This window comes from Martes martes, assembly GCF_963455335.1.
Source record: "Martes martes genome assembly, chromosome: 14".
NCBI lineage: Eukaryota > Metazoa > Chordata > Mammalia > Carnivora > Mustelidae > Martes > Martes martes.
The window spans coordinates 14054988-14074251 of NC_137902.1; the positions used below are offsets into that span (position 1 = coordinate 14054988).

The 19264-nt window shown below is 33.3% G+C and overlaps 1 protein-coding gene across 1 annotated transcript in view; it reads right to left on the reverse strand.

The window, feature by feature from the left end:
* Positions 1–19264, reverse strand: part of CCDC172 (coiled-coil domain containing 172) — a gene marked incomplete at both ends in the record, with an annotated part of 50959 nt that overhangs the window by 17379 nt on the left and 14316 nt on the right. Inside the window, 3 exons of the mRNA XM_080823201.1 lie at positions 30–131; positions 8938–9103; positions 10269–10385. Of these exons, the coding sequence (XP_080679327.1) occupies positions 30–131; positions 8938–9103; positions 10269–10385 (385 nt within the window). The remainder of the gene's footprint in view (positions 1–29; positions 132–8937; positions 9104–10268; positions 10386–19264) is intronic.

The window sequence follows — 19264 nt, forward strand, 5'->3', positions numbered from 1 at the left end:
CAAAATAAACTAGCTCATAAAGATAATACCTTTAAGTTTTCTCTGCACAGTAAGTAATTCTTGTATTAATTCACTCTTTTGTTTTTGAAGTTCACATAACTGGCTACTATCATGGTCCATCGACTTCATTTCTAGAAATGAATAGACAAATAAAAGCATATTTTAACCACTTAGGCTTTGCCTTGAATATGTCAACAAGTATTAACTTTTGCGTGTGTGTGTGTGTACTAAAAATTTAAGTAGTATATGGTCAATTTTTAAACTGATAAGAACAGATACTGTATTTGATCTTAGTCAAAGGCTGAGAAATGATTCATATGGTCAATTTTAAGCCCCAACAAGCTTTCTTTGGCCATCTAGAAACTGTTTCTAATAAACTGACCAGAATTAATTAAGCAACAACGAGGTACAAAAGAATTAGTTAACTGAGGGTTAGACTACCTAGAGAAAATTCAAAACAATGTAACATCACTAAGTAAAACAAGCTTCCTGATGAGATAATAAGAAAACTCTATCCTTCATAAGTAAAGCATATTTAAAATGACATTGCATAGCACTCACTATATGGCTACAAACTTCCACAATACTGCTAATATTGCTTCTTCTACCTAGAATATCTTTCCTCTTTTTCTCCCCACAATAAACTCCAATTCATCCTTTAAGATTCGTCTCCTAATTTTTCAAAAGGTAAACAATAAATTAGGACACAAAATTTAAACACACAACACCACACAACTAACTTCCTTAATTTACAAAGAGCTCAAATAAATCAGTAAGAACAAAAATATAGAAAGATGAACAAAGAGTATGAACAGATTGTTCACAGGAAAATAAAAAGAAATTTAAGTGACCAATAAATTCAGAGAAGTAAATTCAACATTATGCAAAATCAAAGAAATGTGAATTAAAGCAACAATAAAAATAATATTTTTGCTTGTCAGATTGGCAAAGATTAAAGTCAGTGATAATGCCCACATTGGTAATGGTACAGGATAATAATACAAGAAAACAGGCACTCTCCTAAACAGTTGGTGGGAAAATTAATTAATTGGTGATTTAAGGAGTCCAATTTGGCATTAAGTCTTTTAATATTTTCCTCTGACCTAGCGGTTTCATTAGTAGATTCTACCACACAAATTTAGTTACAAAAGTATAAGAAGATATATACTCAGATAATTAGAGGCCCCTATTGATGGTCAAGTAGGTTGTTTACTGATTTTGTTTTTATTTTGTTTTCTTCTGAAATCGCCACCAATCCCTCCACCTGTGCACCATTTCCTATCTTCTCTGGGAACTTTACTTCTCTCTCTTGAATTTTCAACTCTACTTCTCCATGGGCTCTGATCCATCATCATTTAATATGTTCAAACACCTCCTGTCTTAAAAAACAGAAATGAAAAATGGACAACACATAACCCACTAGAAGCCCTTCCCTGACCTCATAACCCCCCACTCTCTCATCCAGAGAAACTTCGCTTCAAGGGCTTGTGGGCGCTTACGATCACCATCTCCTCTCACTGCTCAATCCATTACAACCTGGCCTCTGCCCTTCCTCTCTTCCTACCCCCATCTGTTGCTTTCCCTAAAGATCACAAGGGACCTCCCATGGCTGCTTCTTAGTCTTCATGGTTGACAATTTGGCAACATTTAACATGGGCTGATTGCTCCCTCACACACTCTCTCCCTGAGGTGATCTCCCATTTCACACAGTAATGTGTCCTGCCTACCTTACACACTCATCACTGGCCTTTTTCTTCTTCTTGCTTTGAAAATCCTGGTGTTCCTCAGTGTTCTATTACTTTCTTTCAATACATTTTTCCTGGATGACTCCCGAATAAATTAATTGATTAGCTAATTAATTTTTATGTTATATTATGTTATGTTAGTCACCATATAGTACATCATTAGGTTTTTGCTCTAGCATCCCATGATTCATTGTTTGCATGTAACAGTTCCAGCTCAAATCTCCCTCGGAGCTCTTGACTTACATATCCAACTTTCTGATACTGACACTCAGATCTGCCATTTGGCTAATTCCTATCACCCTTCAGACCTCAGTCTGAAGGTCACTTGCTCTGGGAGATCTTCCTTCACTCCTGGTCCAGTGTAACTTCCCTTACTATACATTCTCACCTCATCTTATACTTCTGTTGAAACAGTCATCAATTCATAATTATCACTTTCATACTATTGGAGACAGAGCATTAAACAAAACAAAGTCCTGCCATTATAGAGTTTAAAGTTTCATATAAAAATCTTACAATATACATAGAGACAGATGCGTTTTGTGCAAGTACAAAGACCAACAGTACTGGGTACTATGGAAGCAAATCTATTAAAATAAATCCATATTTCTAGAAGAAAGGACATAAAAGAGAGGACTCCTACAGTATTTGTGGTATCCAGGACTTTTTTCTTCATTAATTTTTGGAGGAATAATATACATAAAGTATATCCACCTAATAGCATACAATTCTGTGAGTTTTGGCTCTCACATACACTCATGAAAACACCACCACAATCAAGAAACTGTGTTTCTATCAATCCCAAAAACTTTTTCTGCCCTTTTGCAATTTATTCATTCTGACACTGGCAACCACTGATCAGCTTGTTGTCCCACACAGTTTGCTTTGTATTTAGTATGTGTTCTTCTGTGCCCAGCTTCCTTCCATCACCATATCCTTTTGAGATGCATCCGTGTTGTCTGTGAGCAGATCTGTTACTTCTTATTTCTTGAGTATTCCACGGCATGGGTACAGCAATTTTGTTTATCCATCTACCTCTTAATGGACATTTAAGTTATATTCAGTTTTTGGCTATAGTGAATAAATTTACTAAAAACTTAGTGTGGACCTAAGTTTCACTTCTATGGTGTATCTAGTTGTAGAATGGCTGGGTCATATGGCAAACATTTGTTTAATGGTTTAAGAAACTGAAAAACAATTTCCAAAGTGGTTGTACCATTTATTTTACGTTCTCATCAATTTCATATGAATTTTAGATGCTCCCCACACTTGCCAACACTTGATAAGACCAGCCTTTTGAATTTTAACTAAATGTAGGTAGAGTGATATTACACTGTGGTTTTAATTTGTATTTTCCTAATAGCTAAAGATATTGAGTATCTTTTCATGTGTTCATTGATCATCAGTATATGCCCTTTCGTGAAGTTCAATCCTAGATTTAAGAATCATTGCTTTGCAATGGATGTCCAATTGTTTCAGCACCATTTACTGAAAAGACTTTCCTTTCCCCACTGAACTGCCTTGTTACTTTTGTTGACAATCAATTGACCCTTTCTACATAAGGCTATTTCTCTTTCCTTCCAGTGGTACCGATATGCCTATTTTTAAGGCAGTGACACATTATTTTGATTACTATAGCTTTTTAGCAAAATTTGAAATCAGGGAGTATAAATCCCCAAATTTTGTTCTTTTAAAATATTTTGGCTGTTCTAAGTGATTTACATTTCTACATAAATATTAGAATCAGCTTGTCAAGGCTTACTAAAACTTAATGGGATTTTTACTGAGATTCTGTTGAACCTACGATCAATTGGAAGAGAATGGACCTATTAATAAAATTGAATTTTCTAATCCATGAACATGATAAATGTATCTACTTAGGTCTTCCTTACCTTCTCTCAGCAATACTCTGTAGTTTACAGTGTAGAAGTCCCTTGTGTCTCTTGTTAAATTTGTTTCTATTTTGTTTTTTGATGCCGCTTAAATGGTATTTTTTATTCCATTTTTCTATTGTATGCTGTTAGTATATAAGAATTCAACTGATTTCTTTTTTCTTTAGAGAAAGAGAGAGTGGCGGAGGGAGGGGCATAGGGAGAGGGAAAGAGAGAATCTCAAGCAAGCTCCATGCTGGGCAGAACCAAGATCATGACCTGATCCCAAATCAAGAGTCAGACACTTAACCAACTAGGCCACCCAGATGCCCCTCAACTGATTTTTAAATATATACATTATATCCCATAACCCTGCCATATTGACTTATTAATTTTAGTAATTGTTTTGTAAATTCCTTATAATTTTCTATGTAAACAATCATGTAATCTACAAATAGAGACAACTTTGTCTTATTGAAATGGTTAAAACGGCTAGGACATTCACTGCCATATTGAATGGAAGTGATAAGAATGGACATTCTTGCCTTATTCTCAATTTTTGTGGGGAAAGTATTTAATATGTCACCATTTCAAATGATACCGGTATTCAGTATTTCACCATTAAGCGTAACGTTAGCTGTAGGATTTTTAAAGAGGTTCTTTATCTGGTTGAGGAAATTCCCTTCTATTCCTGGTTTTCTGAGAGTTATATAGGACTTTATAGATCCCTTTACCAGTCCTCTTTTCCAGTCCTTTATGAGATAGCTGTCATACATGCATATGGTATGCATGTATAAAACTGCCTCTGCATACATTATAAATTCCATAAGACAATATATTATTTGCTTTAAACAATCATACGTATCTTTCCAAGTTAAGAGAAAAAACTGGTATTTATGATTATCCATATATTTGCCATTTCTGTTTATTTTAATTCATTAAACATGATCCAAGTTTCTCTCTGGTATTATTTTTGCTTCTACTTGGAAGACTTCCTTTAGCATTTCTTGTCTTTCGGGCATGATGGCAACGGATTCCCTTAATTTTTAATTTATCTGAAAATATATTTTCTTAACTTCATTTTTGAAGGATATTTTCACTGGATATGGAGGGAAGATTTCCTTTCAACACTTCCAAGATGTTATTCCACTGTCTTCTTGACTTTATCATTTCTAGTTACAGGAACATAGTCATTAGAGTTATTGTTCCCTGTTTTCAAGATTTTTTCTTTCTCTTTGACTTTTTAACAGTTTGACTATTATTAAATGGTTAGGCATGGATTTCTTTGAATTTATCCTATTTGGGTTTGTTGAACTTCTTGAATCTGCAAATTAATGTCTTATGGAAAATTTGGGAAATTTTCTGCCATGATTTCTTCAAATATATTTTCTGCCAATTCTCTTTCTTTTCCTTCAGAGACTTCAATTACTTGAATGTTAGACCTTTTAAAATTGTCCTACATGTCCCTAAATTTCTAATTTTTTTGTTTCATTTTATTTTGTTTTAATTTTTCCTCTTTTTCAGACTGGACAATTTCTATCGATCTGTCTTCATGTTCACTGGCTCTTCTATCAGTTCCATTCTGTTATTAAACTTATTCAGTGACATTCTTATTTCAGATAATGTATTTTTCAGTTCTAACATTTTTTTTTACATTTTCTATTTCTCCACTGAGATTACCTATCATGTATTACAAGTGCATCTTCCTTAACTCACTGAGCATAGCTCAATAATAGATGCTATAAAGTATTTGATAATTCCAGTATCTAGATCACTGTGGGTTTGGCATCTCAGGGTTTTCTTTTGATACTAGGTCACATTTCACTGATTCTTCAGAGGTCAAGTAATTTGGGATTGCCTCCTGAACATTATAAATATCATGCTGTGGAAACTTTGGATTTTCTTCATAATAGCCACTCTAATGGTGTGAAGTGGTGTCTCTTTGTTTTGATTTCCATTTCTCTAAAGACTAGTGATGTAGAGCAGCTTTTTGTGTGCTTATTGGCCATATCTTCGGAGAAATGTTTATTCAAATCCTTTGCCCATTTTTTAAATTGAGTTGCTTATTTTTTTGATGTTGAATTATACTTTTTCTATATTCTGGCCATTAGAAGCACTTGGCTGGCTGAGTCACAAGAGCATATGACTCTTGATCTTGGGGTTGTGAATTCAAGCCCAAACTGGGTGCAGAAACTACTTTATATTCTGGATATTAATCCCTTATCTAAGATATGATTTGCAAATATTTTCTTCCATAAAAAAACACAACTCATTCTTTCTGAGAGTTGTGTTTTTATTCTCTTGATAGTGTCCTCTGATATACAAAAGATCTTAATTTTAATGAAATACAATTTATCTATTTTTTCTTTTGTTGCCTGTGTATTTGATATCCAAGAAATCATCTCGAAATCCAATATGATGAAGGGTGAAGTGTTTTCTATATGATTTCCTCTGAGAGCTTTCTTGTTTTAGTTCTTAAGTTTAAGACTTTCATCCATTTTTAGCTAATTTTTGTATATTGTGTAAGGTAAGGGTGGTATCCAGTTTTCTCAGATCCATTTGTTCAAAAGACTATCCTTTCCCATTGAATAGTCTTGGCACTGTTATAAAAAATCATTTGACTACACACATAAGAGTTTATATTTGAGCTCTCTATTCTATCCTGATTTTCTATATGTCTATCCTTATTCTAGTACCACACAGTTTTGATTACTGTGGCATTTTAGTAAGTTTTGAAATCAGGAAGTGTGAGTCTTCCAACTTTGTTCTTTTTTTCCAGGATAGTTTTGGCTCTTTGGGATCCTTTGGGATTCTATATGAATTTTAGGATGGTTTTTCAATTCATGAAAAAAATACTGTTGGGATTTTGATAGAGATTATTTTGAATCTATACATCATTTTGGGTAATAATGTCATCTTAACAACACTAAGTTTTCCAATCCATGAACATGGGATGTCTTTCCACTTATTTGGGTCTTCTTTAATTTCTTTTAGCAATGTTTTATATAGTTTTCAATGTACAAGTCTTTTACCACCTTGGTTAAATTTATTCTTAAGTATTTTATTCTTTTTGACACTATTATAAATGGAATTTACATTTTTGTTCCTTTTTAGATCACTTATTGCTCATACATAGAAACGCAACTTATTTTTGTGTGTTGATTTTGTATACTGCAACTTTCCTGTATTTATTTATTAGTTCCAGCAGTTTTTGTTGTTGTTGTTGTTGTTTGTTTGTTTGTTTGTTTGTTTTTTGTGGTATCCTTAGGTGCTTTATATGTAAGAGCATTATCATTTGGGCACAGAGACTACTTTTTCTTTTCCAATGTAGATGCCTTTTATTTATTTTTCTTGCCTAATTGATTTGGCTAAAATTTCTAATATATGTTCGAAAGAAGTGGTGATACCCATGACTTTTTGCAGAAAGTTAGTTTTAAAGTATGCATCTATTTACTTTTGTATTCTAACTTGTTATTGAAAATACACATCAATATCACCTAAGGGAGTTAAAAAAAAGTTACGTTCCCTATCCTCTCCCACAGATTCTGATTCAATAGGTCTTGAATGAGACTCCAGCATTTAATATTTTTTAAAGCTTTCCGGATGTGTGCCTCTGTCCTACATTCTCTACCCAAAGTAATTTATCTTTCAGAACTTTATTTCCCTCATCTATAAAATCAGACTAAAAAGTATAATCCTCACATTTTTTGAGGGTTTGATTATGTGGCAGGCAGCATCCTATGTGTTTTAGTATTATTTCATTGAATTCTCACAACAACCTTTGTTAAGGTCATGACTACTAACCCCCATCTTTACAAATGGGGAAGCTTAGCCAAAGAAAAGTTTGGCATCTTGCCCCAAATCACACAACTATCAAATGGTAAAATTAAGATTTAAATGAAATCAACATGATATTAGCATTTATAGTCTTTAGGATGGCAGTTGCTTTATAGTTAAGCTTGATGAATATTACTTAAAATAGTAGTTATCATATGTAAAGAAAATCAATAAATTATTCATATTGATAGCTCCAAGTCAGTAAAAAAGTTAAATGTGTTTATTATTCTCCATTTACTAAAGGCATCAAAGTAACAGTATATTTTAGAAAGGCTTCCATTAAAAACTAATTTTGCACTTAATGTCATTTATATTTTCATTCTCTACTTCCTCAACTCCCATTGACTCCAATCTATTACCACCAGTCTTTTTCTACTGCTCTACTCTATGCTACTGCACTTGACATCTTCTGATTGTCAAATTAATATCCTATTTTGTTTTCCACTAATTTGAGGAATACATATCTTGCTTTTGGTTCCTAAAATATTACTCTCTGCTGGGTCTCCTCTTGCCTTCTCTGACTATTCTGTCCCATTCTTTTTCTTTCTTTCCATAAATGTAATGCTTTCCCAGTTTCTGGCTTTGGTCTTCACTCCTCATCTATGTTCCCTCTATATGTTTTCTCTGAATGATGTCACCAACTCCTCTGGATTCAGTCCCAAACCTAATAGTCTAGCTCTCATCTTTCTTATCAGCTTCACAACCAAAACTTCCCCTGCCACCTGGGCATCTTCCCCGGTATATTCCATAGACATCTCCAACTAAAAATACCTGAAACAAAACTCAGTCATTTTGTCCAGAATAGGCTATAGTTCCAACATGCTTGTCTACCTCTGCTCTTCCTCCTGGTACCCTATTCTACCCAATCTCTGACATATGAAAACTATAATTCATCCCTATTTTTGTTTACCTTAATCAGTGATAAAGTCCTATCATTATGCCTAAATATCTCTTTAATTTACCCTCTCTTCTCTTTGGCAATGTCTTTAGTTCAGGATCTTATCACAGCTTGCAATAACCTACATGCTACGGTTTCTGAAGTGAAATTCTCCCCATGCCACTGTGTAACCTTGTTTCTTAATTTAAATTGTATTGATGGTAAAATGAGGATCATCACACCAGTCCTACCCCTATTATAGTTTCTATCACATTGTACTATAAATATGTGCTTCATATTTGATTCCTCCACATTTTAGTTTTATATTGCCATAACCCACAACAATGCCCATCACATAACAGAGAGTAATAGATAATTGCTTATTGAATAAATGACTAAAAGCTCATGTCACATCTACTTCTAAAGAACTTGAGACCGCTCACAGTGTAAGATACATTTCCATTAGGATAATTAAGATAAAGATAAGAGAATAGCTATGCAATAACCAATTTACTTATGAAAAAGTTAATTTCTGGAAAATTCACTGGTTCAAAATAAGTTATTTTCATTAATGACAGATAAAAGAGGTGGCACTATATACTCATACCCCTCTTCAAAATGTTTGCCTGGTTTTCTAAGGCAGATATTTCAATCTTGACATTTTCTTTCATCAAAAGCTTTCTTTTCTTTGTTACTTCATACTCATCATTGAAGTCTGCAATTTCCTTAATAAATTTTTCTTCCTCCTCAGTCACTTTTTTCTTTGTAGCCTCCTGAAAAACAGAAACAAAAGATCAACTACAGATGTTAATTGTAATACCCCTATTTTTCTACAGTGATTTAAAATGCAATCATTTGGAATTACTAACAACAAAAATATAAGATTATACTTTCTGGTGTTATCACAAAAATGCTTTTCCTCCAGCAATATTAATAAAAAAGTGAAGCTACTCCATATGAATAACCAACAATTTCCACATGAAAGTTTTATCCTTAATCTTTTGGGAGTATAACTGAGATAAAAGTCCTACAACTTGTCATTATATCTGTGTTTATGTATTAAACTTAGCGGCATAGGCGCCATTTTGTCACTGCAATATAAAATTAGGTAAAATAATTAAATGTCTAAACATGAAAATGAAAATCTACATTCAAAGGAATTACTGCTATAGAAAAAAACAAATAAGGAAATCCAAGGAAATCTTTTAAAATATAGACAAGAGAAGTAAAAGTATATATTTATTTCCAATTCAGTTCTACAAAATAGTTTACGTTTCATGAAACATCAACATGAAGAGAAAGTAAGAATTTCCAAAAACTCTGTGCCATGATAGAATCTAAATATTACTGTATTTTTCTATTTTTTCTAAGAAATGTCAACCAATTGTGAACTACATTGAGGAAATAGCCATGTCATGCATAAGCACAAACTCTGTTGGTTCTGACTTCAGATAAATATTCTTAGTATTTTTAAATGTATTTTCTTTGAACTGTCAATTAATTGTAAGTCACATTCTTAAACTGACCCTGTCATTTAAAACTGAGTCTGTTGGTTCTGAGTTAAGATAAAAAAAAATAAAGAAAATCTATCTCTTCACCAAGATCCATAAATATGCCCAAAGTGTGAACCTCTCTGCCTTTCAAAAGCATTAAAACCAAGGTCTGGAAGCCTGAGCAATTCAAGTCAGTTTCACTGGGTTTTTCTATGCTTATTACAATTGCAAATAATTTCTATATTGCATATCTGCTAATAGAATTCTTTCAAACTGTATTACTCTACCAACTGGTTTTAAATAGCATTTAATACTTTTCCGTATCTGAACAGGAATATCTGCCAATATGCATACGGATAATTTTCTAAAAGTACACCTAAGTATATTTAAATACTTTTCAATACAGTTAGTGGAAATAGATATTTCTAAGGAGCTGGCGACTTACAAAGGTTTGGAGAAGCATATTCCTCTGGTTTGTAATTTCACTACACTGTCTTTCTAAGGCATTTTCATGAATTTTCCAAAGCTGTAAGAGGAAGGCTTTTTCAGAAAACTGCTGAACCTTTAAAGTGAAAAAACAGAAATCAGAATGAAATAATTAGTTAAACATTTTAGGGTGCCTTTGCTAACAGAACAGATCTGCATAGTATAAGATATTTTCTGTATTAATCTTAAATGCAAAATAAAATTCACATAAAACATCTTATTTTAGATACACCATCCTATATTATTTTATAAGTGTTCTTTCATTGCAAGTTTTATAATATTTCCCCCAGTAAGAATACAGGCCCCTCGATGGCAGAAAATGCGTTTTCTTTTTTCTTTATAATATCTCACACAATTCTTAGCCTAGATATCAAAAGCTTTTTGACTACACATATTAAACTCTGCTTCAAGACAGCCCATGTTAAAGAACAAGTTTCTATTCTCATCACTTACGAGGAAGATATTAATGAATTAAACATGTATACAGTAAGACTAATAAAATGAGGTAAAATCTATAAACCATAGGCAAAAACCCAGTCCCACGACTATAGTTATACCAAGAAAAACACAAATCTGCTAAAGTCCTCCAATGCTTTTGAGAACTCATTTTTTATTTTAGTACCTCATTAGGGTTCTAGTTAGCAAAAGACATAATAAACATTAATATTGGATATGTAACTGTTATTTCATTTGGGCTATAAAGAATAGCATCTCCTGAGACCATGAATATTGAAATGAAAGTCAGGAAGCTTTAATATATGAAAGCTAAAATTGATGCCAGACTGGGAATAATCTTTCCTCTATATTCAGCACTGGCCCTCATAAGAAAGCATCACTTTTAGTTTGGGGCTGTTCCCATCTCCACAGTGAAAAGAAAAAGGAAATAAATTCAATTTAAATTGCAGAAAGCAAGATTTATGTTAGCCACCAGAACTTCCTGAAGGTGAGAGACAGGGTGTGAAATCTCTGTCCCAGAAGATACTGAATAGTAAAGAGCTTAAGAATAGTCTAGTCCAGAGGCAAAGGGTTGGCCTGAAAGATATTTTGAAACGATATGGCTAAAAAGTCCAGGAAATACTGGCATTAAAAAAGTAACAGAAAAAAAAGTAATGGAAATAAAACAGAAAATATGGTCTTGCATATATATAATATCCTGGCACATCTGCTCACACCTTCAACACTTGCTGCTGTTCTCATCAACTCTATCTTAAGAAAGACATCAATAGAGAACGATGAAAAGAGATGCAATTTTCATGACCAAAGAAACTCAGAAAATACTTTTAAAGTTGGCGGAAGGAAGAATGCGGCAGTTAGTTATTTTACTATCTAAGAAGACAGAAATTAGAAAACATATGGCCAGATCTATGAAATCATATAGAAGATGGTAGCAGCAAACAAGAAGATGATCATGAATTCTATCACATTCTTTTAGAATAAGAAAATACTTCAGAGCTATTTACTATTTACTTATTATATGAGAATAAAATGAGTTCCAAAAATGTGAAATTTCTTAACATAGGTAATATGATTAATTATGGGCAAACCCGGGACTAAATCCAGCTCTTCTGATTTCCTTTCTCCTAAATTAGGACTAGAACTATTTCAAAGTAATAGAGACACTTCTGGAACTAAGAGGGACTTTAGTCTCTGATAAAAGCAGAAGATGAAGGTATGTAAGTCTGAGAAATAGTAAAACTACCAGAACTTAATGAGAGAAGGTTGCTTGCGGTATATTCCTAACTCTCAGAGCTGCTATTTTGGACAGTAACCATGAATGCCTGCAGAATTGCTTTGAGACCAGATATTGGGCTGGAAAAATTTTGGTTTAATCCAATAAGGTATGTCCTGTGTGAATCAAAATTCCTGAATTCTAATTGTTTCCGCCACTGATCCATTGCGAAAGACCTTTGTCAAAACCCAAAAAAGAAGAAAACAGTACTTATCAAGCTACGAAATTTTTAAGTAAGTCATAACCAAATTTATTATTCAGGTTCATAAAAGCCTTATGGTAAGAAATAAAAAATTAAGGTGTCCCATTCCAGCTATCACCAACTAAGACCTAAAATTACCACTGTCCTCTTTCCTAAAAAAGAAAATAAATATTAAAGAGAACTATTAGACAAGTTGTCATTTAATTGGGATATTTTACCATAACCTGAAAAATGAAACCTTTATACCCCAAATGAAAAGTAGAGAACTATTCAAAAGCTTTATAAGAAAAGCATATCTATAAATTTCCTCTTCCCCCAAACTTCTATGGGAATTATCATTTTGAGATCTTTTTAGCTTCTTTGTTGTTGTTGTTTTTATTATTACTGCTCTGCTTCTCCTCATCATTCCCACTTTCTCTATTATATTGTCTTTACCTTTTAATTTCACATTTTTCTCTTTAAATCAACCTAAAAAAGTTCCAGAGTCAATAAGTACAGAAAAATTATAGTAACACTAAATTTTAAATTCACTTAGGGTCTGTGATGAAAACATTTAATACAAAACGGAATTGGCAAGTAAAGGAAAAAGCATAATAGAAAAAGAGGCAGGAGTTTGGGAAAATTCAAGTCAGTAACAGCAAATGCCCACAATATGATGATTCACACGGTGAAGACAGCAGTAAGTTAAGGTTGCAGAAGCTACATGGGTCTATTATTAATAGAGTTCTTTCATATTTTAATGAAACTGAAAGGACAAAGACTTGTGGATCTTCCCAGTTCCTCTCTGTCAAGTGTAAGCTCTTACTCTTAAAAACGGAAATAGCTTTTCATGGCCACCTATTTGCAGAATGTGTTTCTCATTATCCCTTTTGTTCTTTCTGCTATCATGACCAACTCCTTAAACTATTTTCCACACTCTTGAGTTTGAAAACCAGACCTACTGATATGTAAAACCTTAGGTAAACAATTCCAGATATAACCCGGAACATATTACAATGATCACAAGTCAAGGTCATTTCACAGAATAAATTATCATCAGAAACATCTCTTTTATTGTAAAAATGATGGGTGGGGATGAGAATTGGAAAGATACTAGAAGAAATGTAAAACTGAGACTTAAAAATAATTTTAACTAAGGTATAATTGATTTACAGCATTATAGTAGTTTTGAGTGTACAACAAAATGATTTGATATTTATATACATTGCCAAATGATCACTAGAGCAAGTATAGTTACCATTTGTGTCCAAAGGTATAAAATCTTTTTTTTTTCTTTTGAGGACAACTTTTTAAGATTTATTCTCTTAGCAACTTTCAGTATCACTGACTATGGTCACCACTCTATGTATAATGACCTGAGCACTTACTTAATTTATAACTGGAAAATTGTACCCTTTGACCCTCTTCACCTATTTTGCCCACTCCCCCCCAACCAAATTCCTCCCCACTGGTAACTACCAATCTATTCTCTGTATCTATTAGTTTGGTTTTCCCTTGTTTGTTAGTATGTTTTGTTTTCAGATTCCACATATAAGTGAAATTATATGGTATTTGTCTTTCTCTATCTGATTTATTTCACTTAGCATAATACCCTCAATTTCATTAATGTTGTTGCAAATGGCAAGATTTCATTCTTTTTTTATGGCTGAGTGGTATTCCATTATATATTTAGCTACATCTTCTTTATCCATTCATCCATTGATGGATACTTAGGTTGTTTCCGTATCTTGGCTATCATAAACAGTGCTGCAGTGAACATAGGGTACACGTATCATTTCGAATTAGTGTTCCTGTTTTCTTTGGGTAAATACCCAGAAGTGGGATTGCTGGATCATACGGTAGTTCTGTTTTTAATTTTTTGAGGAACCTCCATACCATTTTCCATAGTAGTTGCACCATTTACAGTCATACCAACAGTGCAAGAGGGTTCCCTTTTCACTACATTCTTGCCAACACTTGTTATTTCTTGTCTTTTTCATTATAACTATCTTAACAGATATGAGGTGATATCTCATTGTGGTATTGATTTGCATTTCCCTCATGATTAGTAATGTTGAGTATATTTCCATGTGCCTGTTGGCCATCTGTATGTCTTCTTTGGAAAAATATTTAGCAGATCCTCTACCCATTTTTAAATCAGATTTTTTTTTCTTTTGTGCATATCCACCAGCTTTAATAAGGCAGCTGGAGGGTGCTGGGGTGGGGCACATCCACTGACATTAGCAAGGCAGCTGGAGAGTGCTGTGACTGTGCATGTGCCAGCAGTAGCAGGATAAAGGGAGAGGGCAAAAATGGTGGTAGCAAGTCAGCAAAACAGCACAAGGTGGAGGAAGAGCAGAAAAATGGCACCCACCTGTGCCTCCATCTTTACAGAGACCCAGTAGGCCCCTGTCCCTCTGACAGATGCTTTACAATTAGGAAATAAATTTCTCCTTCACATATGTATAGTCTAGATGCTTTTCAAACTGCTGCTTTTGCACTAGTTCTGGGGCAAATGATTCTACACATGAACCCTTTAAAAGCAGAACCTTAGTTCCCTACACCCTTTGGATCTCCTGGATGTAATAAGCACCACTGATTTTCGAAGCCAGATGTTTTGAGGGTTCATTTCTCCCATATAAGTCCCAAGTGTTGGTGTGCCTGATGCTGGTGTGCTTTTCAGGCAGAAGCTTCATATTTGTGATCTCTCTACTGATTACGGGGTGGTGTGCCAAGGTAGAAGAGAGTTTGGTGAGACTACATCTCTGCCTCTCCCACCCATCTCAGTGTGGCCCTGTCTGTTATTCTTTGTTGCGGAGGAATTTTTCAGCTAGTTTTCAGGTCTTTTTCAAAGGGAGTTTTTCCATATGTAGCTGTAGATTTGGTATGTACGTGGGAGATGAGTTCAGATATACCTATTCTACCATCTTGAACCACTTCCCAAAATATTTTTGTACATATCTTTCCCAATCAGGGAAAGGTTTGAGTTGAGGCACTATCTTCTGTCCATGGTAGCTTGGACATCTTTCATAAATCAACACTTTAGAGACTACTAAGTCTATATCCTAAGTTACCCAGGAATGTCAAGGGGCTGTAACAACAAAAAGAAAAGGGTAGAAGGTTCCTAGTAGCAGTAATACAAATTTCTCTTTCTCATCTCTCTCCTTCCTCTGACTACAAGTGAGAGAAAATATTTGCATGCAGCCTTAAAGTTATATTCTAGAATCAAATAGCCAAGCTTTGTCAGAAAATATTGCTGTTTTGGAAAATTTTAATTTATAGCAGTGCCAACACTCAGGTTAATTCTGCTTCCCTCAGCAATAAAGGCTTTTTTCTTTCCCTGTTTTATTCCTCTTGGGATATTTGATTTTTCAACAGAGCTTATAGTTTTCCCAGTGAGCTGACTTATCTGGTCAACTAGGTCAGTTTTCAGCATAGCCATGATTTGTGACTCTTCACTACTCTTGCTGCCTGGGTGCCTTTAGGTATTTTTCTACCAGAAGAACTCGAAAATTGAAAATGACTGCGAATTCTAAATTAATGTTTAGGTCCAAGTAAGCAAAGTACAAAGCTACTCTTTGTGTGGCTGCTGTTGTTTAAAATATTCTCAGACTTTAGGAACTGACATTTTGCTGATTAAATGATCTACCCCACAGTGTAAGGCAACTTTGCATAAGAGAGTTATGTAGATTTCACATTTGTAAGCTCATAGTAATTGGGGGGAAGAATGTGTTATGACTATAATAAAAGACATTTTAAATGCTAGAGGTACATCAGCAAATATTGTATCAATAATAGATATGAAGGTTTTGTAAAAGAATAATATCTATTTTTTACAAATGTATTTCTTTTTTTAAAATTAAATTCAATTATATCATTAGTCTCAAATGTAGTGTTCAACAATTTATCAGTTGTGTATAACACCCAGATGTAGTACTTAAAGGAAAACTCACTATGACACAGGAATCCTAATGTAGGAAGTTTTAATATCAGGAAATACTAATCCTTACATGGCTCATAAGACTTTTCAAGATCTGCACTCCTTTATTCACTGTCCAACCTTATCGTCTACTACTTTCCTCTTCATTCACTTTCTCCAGCCACAATGGCCTCCTTGTCATTCCTCAGACTTACCAGGTGCACCCCCTCTTTATGACCTTTGTACTGACTGTTCTCTGCGTGAAAATCTTCTTTCCCAGATTCCTTCTGGTTCATTTCTTTACCTCAGTCAAGTCTTTACTCATCTTTCATCTTTTCATTGGCGGTTATTAGGATGCCAGATAAGACTACTGCTATTTAAGTTTGTTCTGGAAGTTCTCATTAATGCAATATGGCAAGAAAAAGGAATAAGAGATACAATTATCAAAAAGCTGGTACACAGCTCTCTTTCATTTGTTTCGGCAAATGTTATTGTTACATACCTAATAAATCTAAATAAATCTATTGAAAACTGTTAGAAATAAAAAAGAATCCAGTAAAAAAGTTAGTAACAAATAAATATAAAAAACAAAGTATCTTTTCTAGTTACCAACAATAAATAGAAAAAAAGCATGGAAAAGATTTCATTCATAACAGTAACCACATGAAGAAAACACAAATAAGCTTAAAAAAATATGAGACCTATATGGAAAAAAAAACCTCCACCGAAGAACATAAAAGATCCAAATAAATAAAATGATAGACTTTGTCCTTGAATGCAGATTCAAAGATGGAAATACACCAATTCTTCCTGAATTATCACATAAATGTAGTAGTCTTAATTAAAACCCCATAATTTTGTTAGAATTTGACAAAACTATTTTAATTTTATCTAGAATAACAAAAAACCTGAAAAGAATCAGGAAACTTCTAAAAAAGAAACTATCCTTCCAGAGAATCAAAGATACTTAGAAGCAAATATAATTAAGTAAATATGTTACTGGTGCTGAAACGAACAGATTAATAGAAGGGTATAGGCTATCTAAAAACAAATATATACACATTACTGTATCATAAAGATGGTGCTTTTGGTCAGTGGAGATCATGTGATATTTACCCAGGGAAAAATGTAGGAAGAGTCATTTTTTATTTAAGATATTAAAGGAAAAAAAACTAGAAAAGTACTGGAAAAACACACTGTTTAAAAATCTTGGAGTGGGGTAGGCTTTCCCAAGCCTGAGATGGATTTCAGATTTAATCTTTTAACTTAATCTTTTAAAAGACTAAAAATTCTAGCAACATAGACATTCTAAATTTTGACTAGATAAAATATGTCATAAAAAGCCAAGCTACAAATAATAAAATTTGCAACGGATGACAAAGAAAGGGTAATATCTGTATTTTATAAAAAGCTAGATGTCAATAAGAAAAAGACAAGGAAAGGATTTGAATAGGTAAAAAACATAGTAAACATTAGTAATCAATGAAAAAAATAAAAATATAAGTAAACAAAAAGTTCAAATTAAAACTATAAAAAGATGCCACTTTGTCTTATATTTGCCAAAACAACTGATAATTTCAATTATACAAGTAGTGAAATTGTGGGAAAATAAACTGGAATAACTTTTCTGGATGACAATTTGGAAATTCTCAAGAGCCTTAACAGTATATAACTATTAATAGAGCAATTTGATTTCTAGGACTTTATCCTAAAAAAACTAAGTGCACCAAGATGCATGTGCAAGATTGTCATCACAGTAATAGTAATAATAGTAACTTATTAATAATAATAGTATTTATCAGTAGGAAAGTAGTTACCTAAAATATGATATAGCCATTGAGTGGAATACTATGCAATCATTAAAAACTGCTTATTTAGATATATATTTACTGAGATATGTGGGATACAGTAAATGGAAAAAAAGCAAATCATTTCAGAAAAAAATACATGCACTTAAATAATTTTGAAAGAAGATCTATGAAAATATTAACTATACAGCGGAACTATGAATAGTTTTCACTCTATTTCACAAAAATTTATATTTTTGGAATAATTTGCAATAAACATATACTACTTTTATGAAGAATTAAAACAATTAAACTAGTCCAATTCAGAAAACAAAAATGTGTGCTGCATGTTCATCAAAAATGATAGGAGGTCCTCATATTTTCTGAGAATATAAGCCACTCTTCCAGTAGCAACATAAGCAAGTGCTCCTAATAAAGATGGAGACAAAGAGGAGCTCATAATAAAGAAAAAAAGACCATTTTAGAGACCATTTAATCCATTTTTTCTACAGTGGCAATCACATATCTCCCATTCCTTCCTCTTTTCTGTCTTCTCTTGGGAGGAATTAATTAGAATTTTAACCAGGAAAAACTGGACTATATTTAAAGTCATGAAACTAGACTGAATCAAAGAAGCTGAGGTAGGCAACCTTTCAATTTATCTTGAGCTATTAATTCAGGCAATAACAATTCATAAAGCCACATAAGTACCAAAGGCTATATGAGATATTCTTCTCAGCAACATCAAGATCACAGGCACAGCTGCAAGTAGCCAGTTTGCTTTTGACCTCTTTCATTCACCTTTTTTGAACCCGTCTAGTGTTAAAAATCCATAGCCAACCCAAATCTAACCTTCTCAAAATAACCCCCATAGTCCAAAATTACTCCTTCCCTTCTCCTCAAATAAAACTCCCATTTCCAAAGAACTGCTGATACAGCTAGATACTAATATGATTAGGGAAAGAGCAATAATGCACAAATACTGATAGGACAAGAACATTTGTAATGATACTTCTTAATCTGAAAGACTCACTGGGGAGATACTTTGAAATAAGGTGACTTCTGTGTTATTTGACAACGCAGGAGGCAGTACCTTATCTTACCTATCACTACATCTTCCTATTCTGTCAGGATATAAAACAATGGAATGCTGCAAGTAGTGATTTTTCATGTACTACTTTTAATGGAAGAACTATAAAATGTCACAGATTCTTTAAAACACACATTTTCCTCCTCATAATAAGAAAACTTGGCACATGAGCATGAAAAGATCCTACCTCAGTCAAGTACACTACAAGAAACGGTGGGGGGGATGGTGGGAAGGGGAGACACATATTCA